The 27808-nt window shown below is 45.5% G+C and overlaps 1 protein-coding gene across 1 annotated transcript; it reads left to right on the top strand.

Moving 5' to 3' along the window:
• On the top strand, nt 1-27073 carry tbl2 (transducin beta like 2). Its single transcript, XM_072469431.1, has 7 exons — nt 1-179; nt 3883-4013; nt 6390-6574; nt 14268-14419; nt 18418-18544; nt 18807-18959; nt 25689-27073. Exons 1-7 carry the CDS (start codon nt 53-55, stop codon nt 26143-26145), a joined length of 1332 nt encoding a protein of 443 aa, XP_072325532.1. The 5' UTR covers nt 1-52; the 3' UTR covers nt 26146-27073.
• The last annotated feature ends 735 nt before the right edge of the window (nt 27074-27808 follow it).

Here is a 27808-nt window from a genome sequence, read left to right as displayed (position 1 = left end):
CTGGCTCCTGCCCCTGCCACGCGTGCTGACGTTGCCCTGGAGCACGGGCCCCATGGAGCCGTTCGTTATCCTTGCCGTGTCGTTGCTCCTGGGGGCGCTCATTTTCTTCATCTCGGCAGCGGTGACCGGATCGCGGAGGGCCGTGCCGCAGGACAGCAACGGCAGCACCGTCAATGAGGGTGAGGAGCTGGGCAGTGGGGCGAAGGCAGTGTGAAGCCGGCCCGAGACCTCAGTACCGGCCGGCCGCCCTGCTGCCGTCAGCGCTTCTTATTGGCTGGCGGGTCGGGGGGAGGGCGGGGATTCCGAGGCAACTCCATTCATAAGATGTCAGAGGAAGAAGAGCAAAGGCCAGCTGGAGGCAGCCAGACTGCAGCTGTTGACCACCAGTAAGCATTAGTGTGGAGGAGCAGACTCAGACACAAGGGAAACCTCAGTGATGGACTTTAGCCCTGAAAAGTGTTAGGAGATGCACTTTGGAAGGAGTAACACTTTATCTGTTTACTTTATCTCTAGGCTGGCAAGCATGGTGGCACAGTGGTTAACACTGCTGCCTCACAGCGTCAGGGACCTGAGTTCAATTCAGGTGTTGGGTGACTGCGTGGAGTTTCCACTTTCTCCCTGTGTCTGCGTGGGTTTCCTGCCGGTGCTCTGGTGCAGCTGGAGTATTGTGTGCAGGTCTGGTTGCTGCACAAAAGGAAGGATGTGATTGCACTGGGGAGGGTACAGAGGAGATTCACTAGGATGTTGCCCGGGGATGGAACATTTTAGCTATGAAGAGACGTTGGAGCAGAGAATGCTGAGAGGGGACCTGATTGAGGTGTATAAGAATAGGAGGGCCATGGACAGGGTGGATAGAAAGCAGCTGTCCCCTTAGTTGAAGAGTCAATAACAAGGGGGCATAATCTTAAAATGAAACGTTTAGCAGGGATTTTTGGAAAACAAATTTCACCCAGAGTGGTGGGAATCTGGAATGCACTGCCAGAAAACCTCACATTCTTTCAAAACTACTTGGATGAGCACTTGAAATGTCAAACATTTAAGGTAACACATTGGTTAGCACTGTTGCTTCATTTAAGTGTTAATGTTCGCCTACTTGTGACAATATAGATTATTATTATAGGCCAAATGCTGGGAAGTGGGATTAGTATAGATTAGAGTAGTTTTGTCTATGCAGGCTTGATAGGCCGAAGGTTCTCTTCTGTACTGTATGATTCTATAGAGACCTTTGGGAATTATTGGCTCAAAGTTACCTTCTCTTGCCAAGCACCATACTCTTACTGTATCATATCTGAAATTGCTCATCTCCTGACTCCCATGATGGCAGAAATTGATTTAATATAAATCTGAATAGATCACTGATCTATCTGCTTCCAATGTCTCCCTGGGAAGCCTGTCTCCTTGGTTTGACCACTTGCACACCAATCTCTGGATGCGAGTGCCGGATCCCTAAAGATTTACTTAGAAACAATGTTTCCAGCAATATCTGCTTCCCCCATCACTCCTCATCTTAGTGCTTTACTGGAGTGACTCAGAATGATGAGTCTGGTATGAAAGGAAAGAACTACATTGTGATAGCAATTGTTATGTCCATCCCAAAGTGCTTCAGCCAATGAAATACTTCCTAAGTGTAGTCACAGTTGTTTTTGGTTGGCAAACATGGCAACCAATTGACACAAGAACTCATTCCTACAAACAGCAATGGGAGCTCACAATGTTGATGGATCCAGTGTGACTTAATACATTTAGAACAATCCTCCTAATTCACACATTTAGAGTTCCATGTCTCCCCCATCCCCACATCATTGCTTATATTTAGTTGTCACATAATAATTCTGGTGTTTTCAGCTCCACTCCTCTGCCAGGAAGTGCAAGTCATTTTGTGTGAAGAAATGTGACTCTATTTTTATTTTTGACACTTGGTTGGTTGAAGAATAAAACTGTCCAGAACACGTGGAAAACTCTCATGACATGTTCTGAATAGTGCTATGAAATCTTTTCCACCCACCTGTAAATGGACAGAGTCTCAGCTGAGAGATTGGAGCACTTACCTCACTATTGCAGAGAATTGTTGGCTGAGATATGTGCTCAAGTCCTGGATTGAGATTTGAGCCCCCGGCCTTCTGACTCGGAGGACAAACTATTAGCATTGAGCTAAGGCCGACAGACTAAGCCGTTCTCTGCAGCAAAGCTCAGCACTGCTTCTTCCAGCTAAAGAAACATTCCCAATTACTCGGTCTTATTTCTACTAACTGAGGAAGTAGAAGCAAACGCAGTGTGGACACACACACGCTTGCACATTATGTTGACGAACCTTGCTTCCTGTGTCACAATTTTGATTGATGCTTTTTATGTTGACATTGAAACTGCTTAAGTCATTATTTACAATAGGAATTTCAATGTAAGGAATTGTCAGTCATGAAGTGGTTGCAGGCTACTTTTTTAGAAGTTGCAACAACACTTGGAGCAATTAACAACAGGCATTAACCTGCAGCATTACATACCAGGATTGCAAGTGATTTGCCAGTTGCAATTTATCTGGTGTCTAGTCGTACCAGGGAGATGGAGTGTGCTTTAACTGCACTGGTCTTGCTCATTGGTTCTAGAGTTTTGTGGCACTGCAGTGGGAATGTTAATGTTTTCCAGGGCATGAGGGACGCTTTGGCCTGAAGTCACTATGGAGTGAGAATCTGAAGCTCGTTAGAGCTGGAGGGGGTGCCATACTGAGTTTGGCCATGGGTAACTTGTTGTTGTCTCTCAGCTGTGAGTGGAAGAGACCATAAGTATGACTGCACGCGATGAGATTGAAAACTGTGTTTAGCAGGACAGGCTTATGACTTTTTAAGGGTTCTTTGTGGACACTAGATTTGTTGTGTTGCAGTTAGTATCTGGAAGTATGCACCTTTTGCCTGCCTTTTTGTGCGTGTCCTGTCTCTTTTATCCAATTCTTGCTTTAAATCTGCCTTAGTAACCTGAATACTTGCATTGTGTAATCGTTCAAAAGGCCGAGTGATAATTGGACTTTTTGTAAAAAGGGATCAGGAAAGATACACAGAATATCTCTGGTTAATACACTTTCAAAAAAATTAAAGTATAATAGGAAACTATTGCAAACTGAAACAAGTGTCCAGTCGGTACATTTATTTATCTTTCTTCCTCATGCACACCCCCTATTCTGTATTAAACAAAAATATATTAATTTCACCTCCGATTTTAAAAGTAGTCCTTCAGACTCTTCAACTAAAAAAAATGGTATTACATTTGGGAGAAAAGCATAATATAGTTGGCTGACCAAAATGTTACTGATATATCCAGGGAATTCTGTACACGTCCAGAGAGCAGGATGCCTTTTTTTAGATAACAGTGTCACTGTTGTAGGCAAACATTCAAACTCCAAACCCAGGTGCTTGGGAAAGGCTAAGGCCCCAAGGATTGATGCTGAGACCCTCCCTGGCCGGTACTAACGATCAGTGCTGAATCCATTGTTCACTTAGGATTCTAAGCAACGATAGCAGAGTACTAGAAATCCAAATGAGCGACAGCTTTATCATGTGTTAAAGTAATATCTTTGATGATATCATTATGCAGAATGTGATATTAGGCAAGGTTTTGTTCATCTTTGTGTCTGTAGAAATCCAACATGGGTATTTAATATGTTCACATACACGCGTTGGCTAAAGCCAGTTGCAGGTGTAATGTCTTAGTTCTTGCTACCTTCTCTTGTCGCTACCTGTTCCCTCTCCCGAACTGCTGGCCTTGATGTTCATCGGCGATACAAGGCACATATTGTTGAACACTGGTTACAGATATCTGGGTATAGATAGATACTTAGTTTAATTATCCTAAAAATGTTTGTGAACTGAAGCCATCTCTTGTTTCATTCAGAGGACAGTAAAGTCAGTAATGGTGAGAGTGACAGAAACACAGCATCGAAGAAGCAAAAGTTGCAGCGTCCACGTAAAGAAAAGTTGCAGCAACATGTGTTTGCCCACCCACTGCTGGCCACTTCACTAAAGGTAAGAATAGTCATTTCGTAGTGCAGAACTTGAGTATTGCTGAAAATAGACATTTTGCCGACACTTTTCATCTTGCACCCATTGGGACAATGTCGGGGGAAAGCAACAACTTTACACTGCATGAGAAGAGTGCTGATCGGTTGGCAAGTGGACTATGATTGGTAGAGGCGTTGCCAAGGAGAATGCACCAATTAATGGTGACTGACATTGAACTGCCAATTTAAACTTGACTCTGATTGGTCAAGGCATTGTCCTGAGGAGTGAACCAACAAATGGCTATCACTTATTGTGTTCAGCTGAAACAGATGCAATGTGTGTACATGTTCTGTGTATTAGTATATCTAGTCCAAAGCACACAAATGCACCACACTGCAAGCTCAACTGACAATCTTAAATTATCAGTGTAATTTTTTAGCATACTGAAGATTATTTTGCAAATATTGTCCAATCATGAGATCACATCTAATGTTGAACACTGTGTTTTGAGGTTTGCAAGCATAGGATGGTTGGGTACCTGTCCTGGACCTTGCCTGTTGTGAACAGCGGAAGGTCCATTATCCCCCAGGATGTCTTTGATGTGCCCTATTTCAGCATCAAGCTTGCATGAGGAGCAAATAGCTTGGGCCCTGTTTACAAGGTTGCCAGTATGACTAATCTTATAACGTGTAGAACTGTAAGAATCCTATTGTGTGTATTGAACATTGGAAGTAGGTTTGTGGTAGACCATGATAAAGAACCCCCTGCAGATTTCTCAACTAGTATATCAGCAATAGGGAGTTCATTTGACTGTTCCATTTCAGTAGGTGAGCAACAGATGAAACTAGCTGTTTCACACTGCTACTATGGAGCAACAACGCAAGTGGTATTCACCACTCACAGGATGCTGCCGTCAAGCCAAAATTATGTACTGCCCATTGCACAGATGAGTAACATGTTGTATGAATTTTAGCGCCAGTGTGATGCTAGGTATGTAGGCCATAGTGTGATGCTAGGTATGTAGTCTATGTCCCAAGGACTGGTGGATCGTATCAAACAGCATGTCCCTTCCACTGTTTGCAATGGGCAAGGTGCAGGCCATACCCAACCAACCCGTGCTTGCAAAACTCAAAACACAATGATACAACATCAGATATGATTCTGTGATTGGGCAACATTTGCTAAATTTAAGATTGTCAGTCAGGCTCCCAATGTGGTGTATTTGCATGTTCTGGAAGCTACGTATATTAATACACGGAGGGCCTGTGCTTTGCAGACAGAAAGGACATGTACACACATTGCACCTGTTTCATCTAAAAAAAATAAGTGATAGCCATTCCCTGGTTCATTCCTCAGGGTAATGCCTGGACCAATCAGAGTCAAACTGCCTGGTTTCAATTTCAAACCATGCTTGGCAGTTAACTGGATGTCACCATTGGTGCATTCTCCATGGTAACACCTGTATCAATCAGAGTCTATTTGCCAACCAATCGGCACTCTCGTCTCATAATAAAAATTGTTGTTTCTCCTGAAACTGGTCATATATTTTTAACCAGCAAAGCTTTGCACATTTAGATCTGCTGTAACTATCTTCTTGGTGTCAGTTTCTGTCATGAGCAATTTGCACATCTTCACTTTCATGGGAGTTGACTCACACTACTCTCTCTCTGTCTCTCTATCTGTTTGCATGATAGTGTACCCCAGGTTGTGACAGTATTAGCTCCTTGTGATCTGGACATGGTATTCGTGTGATTCGCATGTGTACACTTCTTCAAATTACCCGAAGGTGAAGCAAATGAACACTTGGTGCTACAAAAAATGAGCTGCTTTATTCAACAGTAAGATGAACATGCAGAACAGAATTCAATCTGTATAGCTTATACTTGTGCAGTAATAAAAAGAGCATGTTGTACTATCCACATCAGTGGGCCATCTGACTTGGCTCAAATCAAGCATTTCTAACTCGGCAGATGCTCTCTAATAATCCTGCCTGAATTTATGGCTTTTCTGGTTTTCAAACCTGACTGTTTGTATCTGTTTAACACTTACTGCTCACCGTTAGAACAAAGATCTACTAGATCGCCTCCTAAATGCCCAGTACCAGTGACTCCCCAACACAATAGGGACAAGGTGTTTATTGATTATGGAGAAAAACTAGCAAATTACTTATTATTTACCATCTAAGAAAACACCACCAAAGCTTTATTAACAACTTAATGATCTCTGATCCTTCTGTTAAAATTACTCTATCCATTTAAACCATGTTTAGAATAACACTTTCCGTGCAATAAAGAATTAGCAGAAGATCTTGAAATGTGACAACAACCTAGCATAGATGAGACATGTATTATCAGTGATTTGAAAAAGTGCTTTGATTGAATTGTTATTTTGCCTTTGAAGAGTCACAGTGGGAATGTCAGCTGCCTTGACTTCAGTAGTAATGGGAAGTACCTGGCTTCCTGTGCCGATGACCGTACAGTGCGAATTTGGAGTACAAAAGATTTTCTTGAGCATGACCATCGTTGTGTGCGAGCTAACGTTGAACTTGATCATGCCACACATGTGTGCTTCAGCCCTGACTCCAGGTAAAATGTGATATATTTAAACATAGAATCATAGAATGCTTATTGCACAGAAGAAGGCGTTGTGCATGTGCTGGCTCTCTGAAGGAGCATTTTTCTCAAGCCGCTCTCCCGCTTTCTCCCCATATCTCTACATTCTTCCTTTTCAGACATTAATCCAATTTCCTCTTGAATGCTTTGTTTGAACCCTCTTTCCCAACACTCAGGCAGTGCATTCCAGATTCTAACCAATTGTTGTGTGAAACGGTTTTCCCTCATGTTGCCTTTTATTCTTTTGCCAATTACCTTAAATCTTTGCTCTTTGGTTTTTAATGCTTCTACTAATGGGAACAACTTCTCCCAATCTACTCTGTCTAGATCCCTCATGATTTTGAATAGCTCTATCAAATTCCTCTCAATCGTCTTTACTTGAAAGTGAACAATTCCAACATCTTCAATCTATCTTCCTAACTGAATGGTTCCAGGAATGAGGAACCATTCTTGTGAATCTTTTCTTCATAAGAACTAGGAGCAGGAGTAGGCCATCTGGCCCCTCGAGTCTGCTCCACCATTCAATGAGATCATGGCTGATCTTTTGTGGACTCAGCTCCACTTTCCGGCCCGAACACCATAACCCTTAATCCCTTTATTCTTCAAAAAACTATCTATCTTTATCTTAAAAACATTTAATGAAGGAGCCTCTACTGCTTCACTGGGCAAGGAATTCCATAGATTAACAACCCATTGGGTGAAGAAGTCTCCTAAACTCAGTCCTAAATCTACTTCCCCTTATTTTGAGGCTATGCCCCTAGTTCTGCTTTCACCCGCCAGTGGAAACAACCTGCCCGCATCTATCCTATCTATTCCCTTCATAATCTTATATGTTTCTATAAGATCCCCCCTCATCCTTCTAAATTCCAACGAGTACAGTCCCAGTCTACTCAACCACTCCTCGAAATCCAACCCCTTCAGCTCTGGGATTAACCTAATGAATCTCCTCTGCACACCCTCCAGTGCCAGTATGTCCTTTCTCAAGTAAGGAGACCAAAACTGAACCGAGTTCATCCTCTGCAGTGGCTTCATTATCCTCCCCAAAGTTTGTTGTCCAGATCTGGACATAATACTCCAGTTAGGGTTGGGCCAGTTTAATGTATTTTCCTTGCATTTGTACTCTATTCTTCCCTATGTTCCTAGATAGAGTGGACGTGGAAAGGATTTTTCCACTAGTAGGAAAAACTAGAACCTGAGGGCACAACCTTTGACTGAAGGAACGATCCTTTAAAACTGAGATGAGAAGGAGTTTCTTCAGCCAGAGGATGGTGAATCTGTAGAACTCTTTGCCACAGAAAGCTATGGAGGCCAAATCACTGAGTGTCTTTAAGACAGACAGAGATAGGTTCTTGATTAATAGGGGGATCAGAGGTTATGAGGAGAAGGTAGGAGAATGGGAATGAGAAACACATCAGCCATAATTGAATGGCAGAGCAGACCCGATTGGCTCAATGGCATAATTCTGCTCCTATGTTTTATGGACATGGATAAACTCAGGATGCTGTATTCACTGCTCTCTCAAACTGTCTTGCCATCTTCAATGATTTATGCACATATATCCCCCAGGTCTCTCTGCTTCTTCACCCCCTTCAGAATTGTACCCTTTTATGTTATATTGTGTCTCTGCCTTCTTTCTGCTAAAATGAATTACTTAACATTTCTCTGCATAAAATTTCATCAGCCACTTGTCTGCTCATTCCACCAAGCTGACTTTATGATGTTCTACACTATCCTCCTCACAGTTCACAATACTTACAAGTTTTGTATTATCCTCAGCTTTTGAAATTGTGCTCTGTACACCAGGGTGTAGGTAGTTACTATATATCAGTGTGAAGGTATCCATTTTGACCAGAAAAATAGAAAGGCAAATTATTATTTAAATGGAAAGCAGATTCAAGATGCGTCTGGGCAGAATGATCTGGGTGTCTTTGTTCATGAATCACAGAAAGTCGGTATGTAGGTACAGCATGTAATAAAAAAGGCAAATGGAATTTGAACATTTATTGCAAAAGGACCGGAGTTTGAAAGTACAGAAGTGTTGTTGCAATTGTATAAGGTGTTGGTGAGACAGCATCTGGAGTATTGTGTCCAGTTTTCGTCTCCATATTTGAGAAGGATGTGGTGACATTGCAGGCAGTCCAGAGGAGGTTCACCAAATTGATTCCGGGGAAGAAAGGGTTGACATATGAGGAGACATTGACCAGTTTGGGATTATATACGCTGGAGTTTAGAAGAATGAGAGGGGATCCGATCAAGGTGTATAAAATACTAAGAGGGATTGATAAAGTAAACATTGTCCAAATGTTCCCCCTTGTTGGGCAATCAAGAACGAGAGGTCACGCTTATAGGTTGAGAGAGAGGTCACTGGTATAGATTTAAAACTGAGATGAGGAGGAAAAACAGTATTCACCACTTCTCGCAGAGAGTGGTGAATTTGTGGAACTTACTGTCCCATAGTGCGGTGGAGTCTGAATCATTAAATTGTTTCAGAAGGAGATAGATATATTTCTGATTTTGAAAGGGATAGCGGGGGGCAGGTAGGAAGGTGGATTTGAGACCAGGAAGAGATCAGACATGACCTGATTGAATGGCAGAGCAGGCTCGAAGAGCTGAATTACCTACATCTGCTTCTAATACCTATGCACCTAGGTACCTATATATCAGGAAGAGCAGCATCCTAGCATCAATCCCTGAGGAGCACTACTATAAAACTTCCTCCAGTCTTAAAACAAACAGTATTCACCACTACTCACTGTTTCCTGTCACGCATCCAGTTTTGAATCCATGCTACAGCTGTCCGTTTTAGGGCGGCACGGTAGCGCAACAGTTAGCACTGTTGTTTTACAGTGCCAGGGACCCGGGTTCGATTCCCAGCTTGGGTCGCTGTCTGTGTGGAGTCTGCACGTTCTCCCCGTGTCTGCGTGGGTTTCCTCCAGGTGCTCTAGTTTACTCCCGCAAGTCCCGAAAGACGTGCTCTTTAGGTGAATGGGACATTCTGAATTCTCCGTCAGTGTACCTGAACAAGCGCCGTAGTGTGGCGACCAAGGGATTTTCACAGTAACTTCACTGCAGTGTTAATGTAAGCCTACTTGTGACACTAATACATTTTTGTTATTATTATTATTCCATGCGTTCTAACTTTGCTCACAAATCTGAAGGCCATTTACATCACATCAACAGCATTATCCTGATCAGCCCTCTCTGTTACCGAATCAAAAAGTCAAGCAAGTTACTGAAATTTGTCCTTGACAGATTTGTACAGTTTCCTTCATTAACCCACATTTACCCAAGTGATTATGAATTTTGTCCCATATTACTCTTTTTTTTGAACAAGGGCGTAACGTTTATATTTCTGCACTCCTCTGGCACTGGCCCTGAGCCTATAAAAGATTGGAAAAGTATAGCCAGTGCCTCCACAATTTCACACTTATTTCCTTTGGTGATCTTGGATGCATCTCATCTAGTCCAGGTGTCTTATTACAGGCAGCCTATTCAATAGCCACTTATCAGTTTTAAACCCTTCCAATGTTTGAACCACCTCCTCTTTTACCTTGTCCTGTTCAGTATCATCTTCCTTGGTAAAGACAGGTGCAAAGTCTTATTAATTTAATACCTCAGCCATGCCCCTGCCTCCATGTATAAATCCTTTTTGTTCCACAATCCCTCCTTTTATCACTGTTTTACTATTTATATGCCTACAGGAACATTTTGGAATTCCTTTCATGTTAGCTGCCAGTCTCTTTTCATACTTTCTCTTTGCTCCTCTTATTGCTTTCTTAATTCCCCCCTGAACCTTGTTGTATTCTCCATCTAACAGCGATCATAAACACACTTTTTCTTCTGAATTTTTATCTGTTTTATCAGCTAAGGTGCTCTTGATTTCTTTGCCCTACCATGCCCCTTTATATGAATATACCTTGACTGTGCCTGAACTATCTCTTTTTTAAAGGTCGAATTTGTACGTTCTCCCCATGTCTGCGTAGGTTTCCTCTGGGTGCTCCGGTTTCCTCCCACAGTCCAAAGGTTTACCAGGATGTTGCTTGGTATGGAGGGTATTAGCTATGAGGAGAGATTGAAGAAACTGGGATTGTTCTCCCTCGAAAGATGGATGAAAACTAATAGAAGTTTATAAAATTATGAGGGGTATAGATAGGGTGAACAGTTGGAGGCTTTTTCTGAGGGCAGAAATGACAATTACAAGGGGGCACAAGTTCAAGGTGAGGGGGGATAGGTTCAGTGGAGATGTGCGGGGGAAGTTTTTTACACAGAGGGTGGTGGTGGCCAGGAATGCACTGCCAAGTGAGGTGGTTGAGGCAGATAGGTTAGCGACCTTTAAGACTTATCTAGATAAACGCATGAACAGACGGGGTATAGAAGGATACGGGCATTTGGTCTAGATAGGACATGTGATGAGCGCAGGCTTGGAGGGCCAAACGGCCTGTTCCTGTGCTGTACTGTTCTTTGTTCTTTGTATGCAGGCTAAGTGGATTGGACATGTTAAATTGACTCTTAGCATGTCCGAAGGTTAGGTGGGGTTACAGTGATCGGGTGGGGGGTGGGCCTAGGTAGGGTACTCTTTCAGAGGGTCGGTACAGATTCGATAGGCCAAATGGCCTCCTCTTGCACTGTAGGGATTCTATGATTGTCCAGTTACAGTCTTGTCTGGCAACCTTTGATTCCAATTTATCTATGTTAGAACCATTCATATCCTGTTGAAGCTGTCTTTACCCCCATTATATTTACTTTGGACTGCTTGTCTTATTCCGTAACCAGTCTAAACCTTATGGTACAATCTACTTGGCTCACCACATTCCCAAAAACCAGGTCTACGAACATTCTCCATTGACTGGAAACATACTGCTGTAGAGAATTCTTCCGACCATTCTCTCTAGGAATGCTGTGCTGTTATGCTGGTGCGCAATCAATTCCAGCCCCACTTGTCCTGGAGCCGGAACACAATTGAAGTAATAATAATCTTTATTGTCACAAGTAGGCTTACATTAACACTGAAGTTAGTGTGAAAAACCCCAACTCGCCACATTCCGGCACCTGTTCAGGTACACAGAAGGAGAATTCAGAATGTCCAAATTACCTAACAGCCTGTCTTTCGGGACTTGTGGGAGCACCCTTGCAGACACAAGGAGAACGTGCAGACTGCATACAGACAGTGACCCAAGCCGTGAATCGAACCTGGGACCCTGGAGCTGTGAAGCAACAATGCTATTCACTGTGCTACTGTGCTGCCCCCAATAAAATAACCAATAATTCTTAGAAAAATATGTCTTTGGCCCTTGGCTGCCCAATAATTACAGTCACCAGGTTTGTAAATTTAAACACAATTACTGTTTACCTATAACGAGAACTGTAATGAAATATGCAGCAAATACAACTGGTTAACTATCAACTAATTCCTAATCCCCCACTTTAACTTGCCCCTGCCCCCAACCTTCTATATACATACACACAAGACAGACACACAGAGGGGAGGGGAGGGGTGAAAATAATAAGTAAAAGTAAAATGTATTTGTTTCAGATGGTTGTCTTTAAACAAACTAAAACAGATCAAAATGCGAACAGCAAAAATAAAGGGGAAATAATGGAATCAACAGGAAGGACTCTTCACACTGCTCTTACCCCAGTCTATAATGGTAAAATTAAAGTCACCCGTTAGAACTGCTCTATAATTGCACCTCTGAAATTTCCTTGCAAATTTGCTCTTCCACACCTTTCCCACTAGTTGGTGACATATGAGACTACACCAAGCAATTTAAGTGCACCTTCTTTGTTCCTTACCTTTAGCCAAATAGACTCTGTCCTTGACCCCTTTGGGACATCCCGCACTGAAATGTTCTCCTTAATCAATACGGCCCCTTCTTCCTGTTTCCTTGCCTATCTTTTCTGAACACCTTTAATCTATTCCTGCCCTTGTTTGAGCCAGGTCACCGTTACCATCACAACATCATATTTCAAGGTGGTTGTCTGTTCCTGCAATTCACCAATCTTATACACCACATGCCATGTATTCACATACCTGCACATTTTATTAATTCTATCCTGTGCTGAACTCACCTAATACCTATGTTCTACTCTGATGCTGTGCGTCTCTTCCAGTGTTTTCTGCACCGTGGTATTCCGCTGTAACATTACCTTCTGGTTCCCACACCCCTGCAAAGTTAGTTTAAACCTCCCTAACAGCACTAGCAAATCGCTTGGCAAGAAATTGGTCCCGGTTCTGTTTGGATGCAATCCATCGGCCTGTACAGGTCCAATCTCCTCCAGAACTGCTCCCAATGTCCAAGGAATCTAGAGCCTTACCTCCTGGACCATCTCTCCAGCCAGGCATTCATCTGCTTTATCCTTTTATTTGTCTGCTCACTCACATGTGCCACTGGTAGTAATCTGCAGATTGCTACTTTGGAGGTCCTGCTTTCTAATTTCCTATCTACCGCCCTACATTCTAGCTGTAGGACCACATCCCTTTTTCTGCCAATGTGGTTGGTATTGATGTGGGCCACAAATGCTGGCTGTTCAGCCCCCCTGACCTCTGGTTTCTCTGAAGACATTCACATCCATGACCCTCTCACTAGGGAGGCAACATACCATCTTGGATTCACGTTAGCAGCCACAAAAATATCTGTTCCCCTCACTCTTGAACCCTCCATAACTATTGCTCTTCCAGTCCTCTTCATGCCCCCCCTCCATGCAGTTGAACCGGATTTGGCTCTGGCTGCACCCCCCTGCTGAACCAGCACTTTCAGCAATATTCAGAACTGGTTGATGAGAGAGATGCATTCAGGGGACTCCTGCACTATCTGCCTGTTTCTTCTTGACACTCTGGTGGTCATCCATTCCCTCGCTCTCTGCATAGTCTTAAGTTGCGGAGTGACCATATCTATCAATGTGCTATTCACAAAACTCTCAATCTCACAGATGCCCTGCAGTGAAGCCAGCTGTTGCACAAGCTCCAAACCCCAGAGCTTAAACTGCTGCAACTGATGGCACTTGCTGCACATATGGTTATCCAGCACACAGGAAGTATCCAAGAGTTCACACATGGCACAGGATGTACACTGGAGAGGTCGTAGCTGCCCTGCTATTAGATAATAAAACTTACTACTTACAAAAAGACTCACTAGTGACTCATGCTGATTCTGCTGATATCACTTAAATATATGGAAGGAAACTGAAATGTTTACTTAACCCTTACTGTCCAAAAAAATAATTTCCATTTTCCCAGTTCCCTATGCTAACTTTCTGACTTTGGAGAAATGGAAACAAAATTGCAATACTCACCAGCCAATCATGTTGATGTGTTGTTAAGATTTTGGTTTTTGGTTCTTGCTTATTTTTGAATACCCCATTTGACATGACATTTAGAACTTATATGTTGGTGGAATAAAATTATTTTGCTCTTCAGGCGCAGCAAACAGAATCTCACTTGCCAATTAGCAGCTTGCCAATTAGCTGGGCCCGAGTTGCAGATTTGGTGGCACTAAATAAATAACTTGCCAGCTTCCTGATCATGACCGTAATTCCAGCTAGTCTTGATCCTTTACTTTGTCTGAACCTTATTGTTTTCTTCCACCCCTGAAGAATGTTGTCTCTGTAGCATTTGAGATACCAGTAGCATGTTAAGTTAATTTTCTTTTTAATTCTGTCACTACAGAGCCTTCATCACGTGGCTAGCAAATGAAGAAACAATCCGGGTTTTTAAAATGATCAAAAAGGATGATGGTTCATTCACATTCACCGCCGCATCTGAAGACTTCCCAAAGAAGCATAAAGCTCCCATTGTGAACATCGGAATTGCGGAAACAGGTGAAGGCCTTCAGCAAACTTTAGCGGTTCGCTTCTCTCGGCTGGGAGTTCACCCAGTATTTGATTCGCTCCTTTTATTTATTTCTTTGGAAAATATTTTCATTCAAGTTTTTAATATTTTAACATTTTAAGTACACAGCATAACAAAGCAAAAACAACACCAACCCCTCCACCCCCATCAACCCCCAATAACCAAGAACAAAAAAAACATTTTGCCCCCCCCCGCATAACAACTGACAGTAACCAGCTCTTTAAAATGTAACACCAACAAAACACATCTCTTGTGGAACCTCTCACTCGCGCCCCCCCCCCCCCCCCCCCCCCCCCCCCCCACAACCCACCAAAATTTAACCGTCTCCAAATACAGGAACTCCAACAGATGCCCCAGCCATACCGAGACACAGGGTGGAGAAGCTGACCCCCACCCCAACAGGACCTGCCTGCAAGCAATCAGCGAGATAAAGGCTAAAACATCTTCCTCAGCTCCCTTCTGCAGCTCTGGCAAGTCTGACACCCAAATATGACCCCCTGGGAGCTTGGCTCCAAATTCACGTGCAAGATCGCCAACATGGCGCAGAAGAACAACCTCCAAAATCTCCCCAGCTTCAAACAGGACCAGAACATATGTACGTGTGGCTGGACCCCTCCCACACTGTTCACAAATGTCCTCCACCCCCTCAAACAACTAGCTCATCCTCGACTTTGTCAGGTGCGCTCTATGTACCACCTTTAACTGTATTAACCACAGCCTAGCACATGCAGTTGAGCCCCACTCCCCCCTTTCAGCACCTCACACCATAACATCTCCAGGGCTAACCCCAGCTCCTCCTCCCACTTAGCCTTAATCCCCTCCAAAGGCGCGTTATCCTCTTCCAAAATCCTCCCATAGATCGCCGAGATGACCCCTCCCCACAGCCCCATCACCGACAGCACCCGCTCCAACAGCGAGGAGGGCAGTGCCACCGGAAAGATTGGGAAAACCTTCACTGGCATATACCTAAAAACCTACAGCGGGTATCCAAACTCCCCTTTTTCTGACATCCCTTTTTCTGCCAATGTGGTTGGTATTGATGTGGTCCACAAATGCTGGCTGTTCAGCCCCCCTGACCTCTGGTTTCTCTGAAGACATTCACATCCATGACCCTCTCACTAGGGAGGCAACATACCATCAACTCAAAAACCGTCCCATTTAGAAATAAGTCATTAATTCCACTCACCCCTCGCTCCTTCCATCCCCGTAACCTAGCGTCTAACCTCGCTGTTTCGAACCCATGATTCCTTCGGATCGGCATCCACGTCGACACCGCCCTTAGCCTAAAGTGCTGCCGGAACTGTCTCAACATGGCCACCACCACCAAACATCCCGAATATTTCCTTGGGTCAAACGGTTGCCTTGCCAACATCCGTACCCCCGCCCCCTTACAAGAGCCTGCCTCAATCTTCACCCACAAATTCTCCGACACCCTGATCCAGCCCCGCACCGTCTCTGGGTTTGCGCCCAATAATAGCACAGCAAATTTGGAAGGGCCAGGCCTCCTGACTGCTGCCCTCTCTTAAGCACCATTCTCCTAATCCTCGCTACCTTACCTGCCCACACAAACGACGAGGTCAACCATTCCACCCCCATAAAAAATGTTTTCGCAAATAGACCAGCAAGCACTGAAATAGAAATAAAAACCACAGCAAAATATTCATCTTAATCGCCTACAGCCGGCCCGCCAACGATAGGGGAATGCTGTCCCATCTCAATAGATCCGCCTTGACCCTACCCACCAGACTCGTGAAATTCAACTTACGGAGCCGAGCCCAGTCCCGAGCCACCTGCACTCCAAAGTACTTAAAGTAGGTAGTTGCCACCCGAAATGGCAACACCCCAAACCTCTTCCATCCTCACTGGCTCTTCCAGCCCTGCCCTCTCTAGGACACTCCAACTGCCACAAAAACATTCCTCATGTCTGACTCATCCTCCGGGGGCTCCGACCTATACAACGTTTTATAAAACCTCTCGAACGTCTAATTCACCTGCTCTGGCGCCACCACCAATTCCCCTGCCCCATCCCAGACCCAAACAATCTCTCTTGCAGCAGCCAGCTGGCCCACCAGCAAGCGACTGGCCTTCTCCCCATACTCATATACAGTCCTCTTCGCCCGCCTCAACTGCCGAACCGCCTTTCCTGTGGACAGAAGGTCAAACATTGCCTGTAATTCCTTTTTCCTCACCAGACGATCTGGGGTAGGAAACCTTCCATCCACTCCAAAATGTCCTCTACCAGCCACTGCCACTGTTCCCTTGCTTCCTTGTCCACCTGAACCTTAAACGAGATGATCTCTCCCCTTATCAACGCCTTCTACACCACTGACGGCGAAACCTCCCCGTTCCTGTTAAACCCCACATTATCCTCAATCACCCTTCCCACCTTTGTACAGAAATTTGGGTCCACCAACAACCCCACGTCCAACCCCCATGCAGGCCTCTTTGCCAGTCCCTTCTCCAGGACCAAATGCGGAATATATCCAAGATAACAATCGCCGAGTATTTGGCTTTCCTCACACCTGCATTCGCACCTCGCCTCTCGATTCAGCTTTGCCCATATCAACACTTTTTTCTTCACCTGGTCTCCTGTGAAAGGAGACCATCACAGCTCTTCGGTGGTTCATTCGTTTTCAGCCGGAGTGACTGGTGAGCCCTGTCCAGCTCGTGGAGGGAGGGATCCTCCTCCTCCCTCAACAACTTGGCAAACATCCCTGCAGAATATTCTGTCGGCTTCCAGCCCTCCAGCCCCTTGGGAAAACCTGCAATCCTCAGATTGTGCCTTTGTGACCTGTTCTCCAGATCCTATACTATTGCTCTCAGCGCTTTTTACTCCCCTGCACCTTCTGCAGCTCCTCGCCCATCGAGATGAACTGGTCGCTATGCCGCAACAATACTTCCTCTACCCCCTTCAACACCTCACTTTCTCCCGCACCGCCATCAACATCGTTCCCAAGGCCTCCTTTATCGGGCCAAGTGCGTCGTCCATCAACTCCTTGAGCAAGGTCATCATCTCCTTTCGATGCCTGTCAAAATGCTTGCCGAATTGCTGCTCAAACCCAACCGCCATCACTTCGGCCAGCGTGTACACTGTAATGAGCGCTGCCCCACATGGTGAGCATGCTCCCGCCATCTTTCCTCCCACAGCACGCCCCACCAAACTCCAGCTCGCCGGCAGAGTATCGCTCGCACCTGTCTTTGCACCTAATGTATTTTTCTTCTGGTATTTCAACGCCGTTGGTTGTCGCAACCTTTCTCACAATCAATCACGTAAAACTCTCCCCAAAATCTGGGTGAAAATGCAAAAAAACGAAAGCTCTAGCTGGAGCCACGCAACCTGCAATCTCCACCTTCATGTCGCCACGAGAACCTTCCCGATCCACTCCTTTAGTTGGGAGATTTGACCCAGTACCCAGTGTGTAGTACTGTTCCTTTCCTTTAGCTGGGAGTATTGGTCCTCCATTAGAAAAGCTGGTCTGCCTCTTTGGTATCCACAGTTCTGCTCTATCCCTGGTTCAGAAGCTCCTAACTGAAGGATATGAGATGTTTATTATTATGGAGACAAATTACTGAATTGTTTTATTATTTGTGATCTGAGAATGCATCAAAATAAATTTGTTAACACTATTGTCTTACAATGCCTGTATTAACTTACTTTAAATGTGAGCATAATCCATTTCCCCCAAACCTGTTGTATTAAAATAGTAAAAACAATCCCAACTGTGACCATGATCTGGGATGACATGCCATACTCCCCTTGCTATAGTGTATAGAGGAATATTGCCAGTGCTTTCTGGTGGCATGACTGAAATCATAGACTTTGTACATTAGGAATTTGTAGATGCAAACATGTGCCAAATGGTGGGACTTGGCCTTTGCGTAGCTAGAGATGGAATAGCATTGTCAACTATAAATACTCTGTACAGAGCAGAATATATTAATTGTGTGTCTTTAATCTTAATTCTAGGAAAGTTCATTATGTCTGCATCAAATGACACTACCATCCTGATCTGGGACCTGAAAGGAGAGCTTCTAGCTACAATTAACACTAACCAGATGAACAATGCATATGCCACAGTGTCTCCTTGTGGAAGGTTGGTGTCATTCACTTTGGCAATAAACAATACAAACCCAACAGTAATATCACCTACACTGGTGCAGTTAGGAGAGGGAAGGCCAACACAAAAAGCTCTATTGGTACTGAACTATTGCCACTTTGCAGCCACAATTGAGTTGTAGCTTTACATTTTTATCAATCTTCACTGTTGATCAGGCGCAAAGATTGTGTCAAAATCAGGTTGCATGGCTTTTTAAAAACATTGTTTGATGGATTGTGGCGCATTTCTATTTATCCAGGTTTGTGGCTTCTTGTGGCTTTACGCCGGATGTGAAAGTTTGGGAAGTCTGTTTTACCAAATCGGGTACGTTCCGGGAGGTGCTGAGGGCCTTTGATCTAAAGGGTCATTCAGCTGGCATATACTCGTTTGCTTTTTCCAATGACTCCAGAAGGTGAGACCATGTTGTACGATCACCTCACATATGGTATCTTAAGTAGCATGTACTGTTTAGAAAGCATCCACTCCACCAAATTCAATGTTTCATTTATATACATGCAACAACATGTTTCAAACAATTGTCACCGCGAGATTTAACGTTACATGGAATAAGAGAGGCAGAGTTCACAGAGAAACTAAATGACTCTTGACTTGGTTCTAAGATAAGATCTTGTCCCATGCCGTCATGTGCAGTTGAGCATCAGGAACACCATGGCCACCAAACCACCAAGCAATAGAGGGAAATCCTTAACCATTTCAGGGAACAATGCGGAGAAATTTGTCTCTGATTCCCCTGAGGTGATCAAAACAGGAGACCAGTGATTATCTGATAAACTCCCTGTGCTCCACCTACCTCCTGTAAGCTTCAGTATCAATCATAGTTAGAAATCCAGTTTCCCTTGACTACCTGAAACAAAACTGTACTCACTGCACAAGCTGGGTAACTTGTTTCAGAGGTTGATGACCCTCTGTAAATAGAAAAATCTTTCTGGTAGCTAACTTGGCTCGGTTGATGCAACTGTATGCATTTCCCCAGCTCCATTTTTATTTATTTAGCGAAGGCAAAGTCCTTAAGCTTCTTCCGGTGCTGATGTGTTGAGTATGGATAGGCCTCCACTTTGTCTGGATTGGACATTCTTCTATGATGTGCTACATAGTTTGCTCTTTCCAACAAGCATATAGGGGCTGGCCCCAAAGCCCCATCTGTGGAGATTAGCCACGAATGGGCGGTGCTCAGTCCTGAACCTGTTGAGGGCGGCTCACTCCTTGGAAGGTTGAAACCAGGCAGTTGTTGGGTTGGGTTTGAAACCTGGTACTTGTTTGTAATGTCCATTGATTCCCATTAATTTATCCAGGAGCTCTTAACCCAATATAACTCAAATAATTTATTTGCAAGGACAGCTTCCGCTCCCTTCGTTAATTTAAAGATCTTTAACAAATCTCCTTGCAGTCTAAAGTAAAAAGAACCGACTATGCTGATTGCTGTGTCTAAATGCTCTTCTTTGGGCCTTTTTCAGAGCCTCTAAATCAATTTTCATTTGAGGGGACCAAATTTAGACACCTTGGCCGGGATTCTCTCCCCCCCCTACCCGGCGGGGCGGGGGAATCCAGCGTAATGGAATGGCTTGAACCACACCGGCGTCGGGCCGCCCCAAAGGTGCGGAGTTTAGGGGCCAAGCCCTCACCTTGAGGGGCTAGGCCCGCGCCGGAGTGATTTCAGCCCCGTCGGCTGGCGGGAAAGGCCTTAGGCGCCACGCCAGCCGGCGCCGAAAGGACTTCGCCGGGCGACGCTTGCACGTGAGCGTCAGTGGCCGCTCACGGCATCCCCGCGCATGCGCAGTGGAGGGGGTCTCTGCCATAGTGAAGACCATGGCGAAGGCAGAAGAAAAAGAGTGCCCCCACGGCACAGGCCCGCCCGCCGATCGGTGGGCCCCAATAGCGGGCCAGGCCACCCTGGGGGCACCCCCCAGGGCCAGATCGCCCCACGCCACCCCCCAGGACCCTGGAGCCTGCCTGCGCCGCCTTGTCCTGCCGGTAAGGTAGGTGGTTCAATCCACGCCGGCTGGCGAGGGTTAACAGCGGCGGGACCTCGGCCCATCGCGGGCCAGAGAATCGCCGGGGGGAGCCCGCCGACCGGCATGGCGCGATTCCTGCCCCCGCCGAATCTCTGGTGGCGGAGTATTCGGGACACGGCGGGGGCGAGATTCACGCCAGCTCCCGGCGATTCTCCGACCCGGTGGGGGGTCGGAGAATCGCGCCCAATATTTTTTTGAAAAAATATTTTATTCAGGTATTTGAAAATCTTTATAATAATAACAATGACATAAACATGGTATGATAAACATTAGCACCTCCAACCCAATCTTCACACACCCCAACCATAAAACAACAATCTGGCTTTCTCCCCCCCCCCCCCCCACCGGAATACTGCTTCTGCTGACATTTTAATTTTTCCTGAGAAAGTCGACAAACGGTTGCCACCTCCGGGTGAACCCGACCATTGACCCTCTTAAGGCGAACTTTATCTTCTCGAGACTGAGAAACCCAGCCATGTCACTAACCTGGGTCTCTACGCTCTGGGGCTTCGAGTTCCTCCACATTAGCAAGATCCGTCTCCGGGCTACCAGGGAGACAAAGCCAAGATGTCAGCCTCTTTCGCCCCCTGAACTCCCGGCTCTTCCGACACTCCAAAGATCGCTACCTCTGGACTCGGCACCACCTGTGTTTTTAGTACCGTGGACATTGCCTGAGCAAAACCCTGCCAAAATCCTCCAAGCTTCGGGCATGCCCAAAACATGTGGACATGATTTTCTGGGCTTTCCGCTCACCTCGCACACCTATCTTCTACCCCGAAAAACTTGCTCATCCTAGCCACTGTCATGTGTGCCTGGTGGACTACCTTAAATTGTATAAGGCTAAGCCTGGCACATGATGAGGAGGTATTAACCCTGCTTGGGGCGTTTGCCCAGAGACCGGCCTCTATCTCTCCTCCTAGGTTGGCCTCCCACTTGCCCTTAAGCTCCTCCACTGGAGTTTCCTCCGCCTTCGAAATCTGGTAAATATCTGAAACCTTCCCCTCTCCCACCCAGGTACTGGAGACTACTCTATACTGTATCTCTCGTGGCGCCAGCCGCGGAAAGGCCGGAACCTGCTTTCTCAGGAAGTCTCGCACCTGCAAATACCTAAACCCGTTCCCTGCTGGCAATTCAAATTTATCTTCCAAGGCTTTCAAGCTGGGAAAGCTCCCATCTATAAATAGATCCCCCATCCTTCTAATTCCTGCCCTTTGCCATCTCCGGAACCCACCATCCAGCCTACCCGGTACAAACCGATGATTATTATAAATCGGGGTCCAAACTGATGCTCCCTCCACTCGCTTATATCTCCTCCATTGCCCCCAGATTCTCAGAACCGCCACCACCACCGGACCTGTGGAGTATCGGGCCGGCGAGAACGGAAGAGGTGCCATTATCAATGCTCCCAAACTTGTGTCTGAATGAAGCCGCCTCCATCCGCTCCCACACCGACCCCTCCCCCGCTACCCACTTCCTAATCATGGCTATATTAGCCGCCCAGTAGCAATTGCAGACGTTCGGCAGCGCCAACCCACCCTCCCCCTGACTGCGCTCCAGCAACACTTTCTTCACTCGTGGGGTTTTACCCGCCCACACAAAGCGCGAAATAACCTTATTCACCCGCTTGGAAAAGGTCTTCGGGATGAAGATGGGGAGGCACTGAAAGACAAACAGAAATCTGGGGAGGACTGTCATTTTCACGGTCTGTACCCTCCCCGCCAGTGATAGCAGGAGCATGTCCCATCTCTTAAAGTTCCCTTCCATTTGCTTTACCAGCCAGGATAGGTTTAACTTGTGCAGTGTCTCCCATTCCCGGGCCACCTGGAATCCCAGATACCGAAAGCTCTTTCCTACCCTTCTAAGCGGCAGCTCTCCCAATCTCTTCTGTGCTCTTGTCTGGATCGCGAACACCTCGCTTTTCCCCATGTTCAACTTATACCCCAAAAAATTGCCAAATTCACCCAGGATTCGCATTACTTCCCCCAACCCCTCCAACGGGTCTGAAATATACAAGAGCAGTTCATCTGCCTAAAGCGAGACCCGGTGCTCCACTGCCCACCCCCCCGAACCAGTCCTTTCCAGTTCCGAGAGGCTCTTAACGCCATGGCCAATGGCTCTATGGCCAGAGCAAACATTAACGGGGAGAGGGGGCACCCTTGCCTCGTCCTTCGGTGTAGTTTAAAATACGCTGACCTCCGCCGGTTCGTATGCACACTCGCTACTGGTGCCTGATAGAGCAACCGCACCCAGTCAATAAAGCCCTCACCAAACCCAAACCTTCCCAGCGCCTCCCACAGGTAATTCCACTCCACCCGATCAAAAGCCTTCTCCGCATCCATCGCTACCTCCACCTCCTCTCCTTCTGAGGGCATCATAATAACATTCAAAAGCCTCCGAACATTGGCCTTGAGTTGCCTGCCCTTTACAAATCCCGTCTGGTCTTCCCCTATCACGCCCGGGACACAGTCCTCTATCCTTGTGGCCAGTATCTTAGCCAGCAGTTTGGTGTCCACATTCAGTAGAAAAATTGGCCTGTATGACCTGCATTGCTCTTGGATCCTTCTCCCATTTCAGGATCAATGAAATTGAGGCCTGCTACATTGTTGGGGAGAAGACTCCCTTCTCTCTTGCTTCATTAAATGTCCTCACCAGCAGTGGACTCAATATCTCTGAAAACCTCTTATAGAATTCCACCGGATAGCCATCAGGCCCCGTGGCCTTGCCCGACTGCATGCCGCCCAGCCCTTCGATTATTTCCTCAATCTCAATTGGGGCTCCCAACCCTTCCACCAGATCCTCATCTACTCTCGGAAACCTCAACTGACCCAAAAACTGCCTCACCCCCTCCACTCCAGCCGGGGGTTCCGACTCATATAATTTACTATAAAAGTCCTTAAACACCTCACTCACCCCCACTGGGTCCAGGACAGTATTCCCACCTCTACTCTTTACTTTACCTATCTCCCTGGCCGCCTCCCCTTTCCTGAGCTGGTGTGCTAACATTCTGCTTGCCTTTTCCACGTACTCATAAATCCTTGCCTTCCTCAACTGTTCCACAGCTTTCCCTGTGCTCAACAGCCCAAACTCCGCCTGTAACCTCCGTTGCTCCCTCAGTAGCCCCGCGTCCGGGGCCTCAGAGTATCTCATGTCCACCTGAAGTATCTCCTCAACTAACCTATCCCTCTCAGCCTGTTCTACCGTTTCTCTGTGGGCCCGTATCGAGATTAATTCCCCTCTGACCACTGCCTTCAGAGCTTCGCAAACCGTCGCTGCAGAGACCTCCCCCGTATCATTTGTTTCCAGATAGTTCTGGATGGGCTTGTTAACCTGCCCACAAATTGCTTTGTCCGCTAGCAACCCCACATCCAGTCTCCACAACGGGCATTGCTCTCTCTCCACACTTACCTGTAGATCCACCCAATGTGGGGCATGATCCGACACTGCAATTGCCGATTAGCGCCCTGCTCAGAACAAAAAAGTCGATGCGAGAGTATACCTTGTGGGCATGTGAGAAAAAAGAAAACTCCATCGCCCTTGGCCGTGCAAACCTCCATGGGTCTACCCCCCCCCAATCTGTTCCATAAACCCCTTCAATTCCTTTGTCGCGGCCAGCCTCCTCCCTGTCCTGGATTTTGCAGGTTAGGTGGGGTTATAGGGATAGGGCAGGGGATTGGGCCGAGGTTGGGTGTCCTTTCAGAGGGTCGGTGCAGACGTGATGGGCCAAATGATTTCCTTCTACACTGTAGGGATTCTATAATTCTATGAACAGCCTTAAGCTCTGAATCCTCTATAATGTACACATGGTTGCTGTTAATCTATATGCCTTCACACCTCTTTTCTCCCCACTTGCCCATGATATTACATCGATCTGTGCAAAATGACATTCACCAGATGTGGGCCCATTGCATTGGATTGCATTGTAATTGGGTTTTTTTCTCATCTGAGACCTCAACATTTACAGTAATGTTTGGATTTGTTGCATGCTTGCACATTATTCTCGATTGCTATTGTCCAAATAATAAAGATGGTGACGAGCAGGAGTCCCAAGACTGATTTCTATGAGATTCAGTCACCACAGAGCCGTTGTCAACAGTAATAACTTGCAGTCTAAGAGAAAGCAACCAATTTTTTCCTATCTACCCCAAGATGTGCCTGCCAATCTCACCGAACTACATCTTATTTAGTGGCATATTGTGTGGCATTTTATAAAAAGCTTTTTGAAAATGTAAGTATACAATGCCGACTGAGTTACCACCAACCTAACATCTTCATCAAAGCAATTTTACAGCTTAATAAGACCTGGCTTCATTTCCTTGAAACCACATTAAAAGTCTCTAACAATCCCTTTTCAGTCATTGCACTAACACAGAGTATCTCTAATAATCCCTTTTTGCAACCTCCCAGGAACGAAAGTCAAGCTAATGGTTTTATCATTTTCTGGTTTTGCCTTGTTCCTTTTTTGAATGTTGGTGTCACCTCTGAACATTGGCACGATATTTCAATATTGATTTAGGGCTCAAACAATCTGTTATTAAACTCTTGAGCAAATATCTGTTGATGTAGACCAAGTAGATTAGGTTATAGTCCTTCTCTGGTATTCATTTTGCTTTGAATAAGAGAATTAGAGATCACAAAAAGATCAAACCCTGTGAGTGGAATGATGAAAATGTAATTCTTGTTGTACCAAATGATTATCCTTTAGTTTGTACATTGGGTAATGTGAGCACAATCATCAATCTATGTATATTGGGTATTGTATCGAAGTGACTGCTCCATTTTCATCTCGCAGTTAGAGAGCAAAATTGGCCAAGCCCCGTGAGCCACTCAGCAGCTTTCAGCTGGTTTTACTGTTTGAATTAATGAGAACTAAAAGAGGTCATGGTCAAGGTACTGCATTCTAATGGGTGGGCTGTTAGTGAGTTCTTAATTGGTTGGTTGATATAAATCACTAGCTTATGTGTTCAGAATTACTTACTAACTTAAATTGTTAATGATTGGCTGGATGTTGTTGAAGCCACATATTCTAGTTTCCTACGGGTTGTGATATTCTTCAGAAAACAGAGTTTACAGCAATGGAACTTGATTTATCTAATTTGTTTCCTGAACAGAATGGCAACAGTTTCTAAAGATGGCACCTGGAAGCTGTGGGACACTGATGTTGAGTACAAGCAGCAGCAGGACCCCTACTTGCTGTACACTATGAAATGCAATGTCTCTGATCCCTGCCGAATCGCTCTTTCTCCTGATGCCAGGGTGGTAGCTATCTCCAGTGGCTTCAGCATCTCAGTGCACAGTGCCAAGACGGGCAAGCAGGAGGAAGAATTTTTAAATGTGCACGGGGAGGAGATTGCTGACTTGGCATTTGACATCAACAGTAGGTTTTTGGTGTCATGCGGTGACCGTGCAATCCGTATCTTCCACAACGTGGTGGGATACCGTGCGGTTATTGAAGAGATGGAAGGCAGGCTAAAGAAAGCAACGAATGAAGCAATGCGAGAGAGATTGCAGCAGCAGGTTGATGATGCACAGAGCGCTTTAGAGGCGGTGTGTACAAAGAAAGAATAAAACTGCAACAAACTAGGGTTGCCTTGGGCTTTGTGTGTTTCTGGATCCCCTCTGTAGACTCAGAGGAATGTTTGTGACTTCACTTTAACTCTACATTATTTGTATGCAAAGTGAATACGATATCCCTTGCCATTAGGTTTCAGCCATCACTAAAAGTCATTCTCGAGGACCAATGGAATTTGATGCCTAGGACTGAATTTGAATCTGTTTTGTTTGGAGCAGAATTTCTGTAAATGAAGAAAATACAAATTTTCACTCTTTGTACCTGAGGCCAGTTCTCATTTTATTGCTTTCTACCCCACTGTAGCAACAGTCAGCATATCGGATTGGCAGTGTATTGATCTTAGAAATTAAGAATCTCTTGAGGCCCATTGAATTTTTATTGAATTGAATTGAAGATTTCGATACTCAATGCAATGGAATGATGCAAGTCCAGAATTTTAGTTTCTAAACAACTCGACACTATCAGGAATTGTTTCTTAATGAAAAAAGAATTACTGCAAATGTTGGAAATCTGAAATATAAATAGAAAATACTGGAACTACTCAGCTGGTCTGGCTGCATCTGCAGAGAGAAACAGAATCCATTTTTCAGGTTGATGACCTATCATCAACTGGAAAAAGTTAGCGATGTAGCAGGTTTTAATAAAGTATAGAGGCAAAGAAAGCTGGTGGGGTTGGCAGAAGGTGTAGGACAGGATGGAAGGCAGGAATGATTAAATGACAAAGGGGATAATGATGCAAGACTATAACAGGTAATAATGGAACAAGAAAAGAAACAGAAGGTGGGTCTAGTGGAGCTGCAAATGCCAGCAGCAATATTACCAAAAGTGGTTGTTTGAAAAAATGGGAACTATAGTTATGATCTGAAGTTGTTACGCTCAGTATGGAATCGTGAAGACTGCCTAATAAAGAGATGGGTGCTGTTCCTTAAGTTTCTGTTGTGCTTCATTCGGACAGAACTCAGAATGGGAGTGGAGCAGAGAATTAAAATGACAAACGACTGAAGTTTGGGGGGCAGCACGGTGGTTAGCACAATTGCTTCACAGCTCCAGGGTCCCGGGTTTGATTCCCGGCTTGGGTCACTGTCTGTGCGGAGTCTGCACGTTCTCCGCGTGTGTGCGTGGGTTTCCTCCGGGTGCTCCGGTTTCCTCCCACAGTCCAAAGATGTGCAGGTTAGGTGGATTGGCCATGATAAATTGCCCTTAGTGTCTAAAATTGCCCTTAGTGTTGGGTGGGGTTATGGGGATGGGTGGAGGTGTGGGCTTAGGTAGGGTGCTCTTTCAAAGAGCCGGTGCAGACTCGATGGGCCGAATGGCCTCCTTCTGCCATGTAAATTCTATGGTCTATGGTCATGCCTGCAGACTAAACAGGTGTTCAGCACAGCAATCAACCTATCCGAGGAAACTGCCCAATTTGGTGGAGACGTGCATCGTGAACAGTAATTATCGTATACTAAATTGAAAGAAGTACAGGTAAATTGCTGCTTCACCTGGAAAAAGCGTTTGGGGCCCAGGACAGTTTGAGGTGAACCTTGCTAGAATTCAGTGGAGCGAACAGTCCCTTTGAAAAGTTGAAAACGATAGGGGAGGTGAAGGTATGTTTGGTGACCGCGGCATGCTGGAAGTGACAGAAATGGCAGATGATGATGCATTGAATGTGGA

The sequence above is a fragment of the Scyliorhinus torazame genome, chromosome 12, assembly GCF_047496885.1.
Source record: "Scyliorhinus torazame isolate Kashiwa2021f chromosome 12, sScyTor2.1, whole genome shotgun sequence".
In the NCBI taxonomy this organism is placed as follows: domain Eukaryota; kingdom Metazoa; phylum Chordata; class Chondrichthyes; order Carcharhiniformes; family Scyliorhinidae; genus Scyliorhinus; species Scyliorhinus torazame.
Note: the sequence above shows the minus strand (reverse complement) of the source record. Positions and strands in the feature narration are given on the sequence as shown.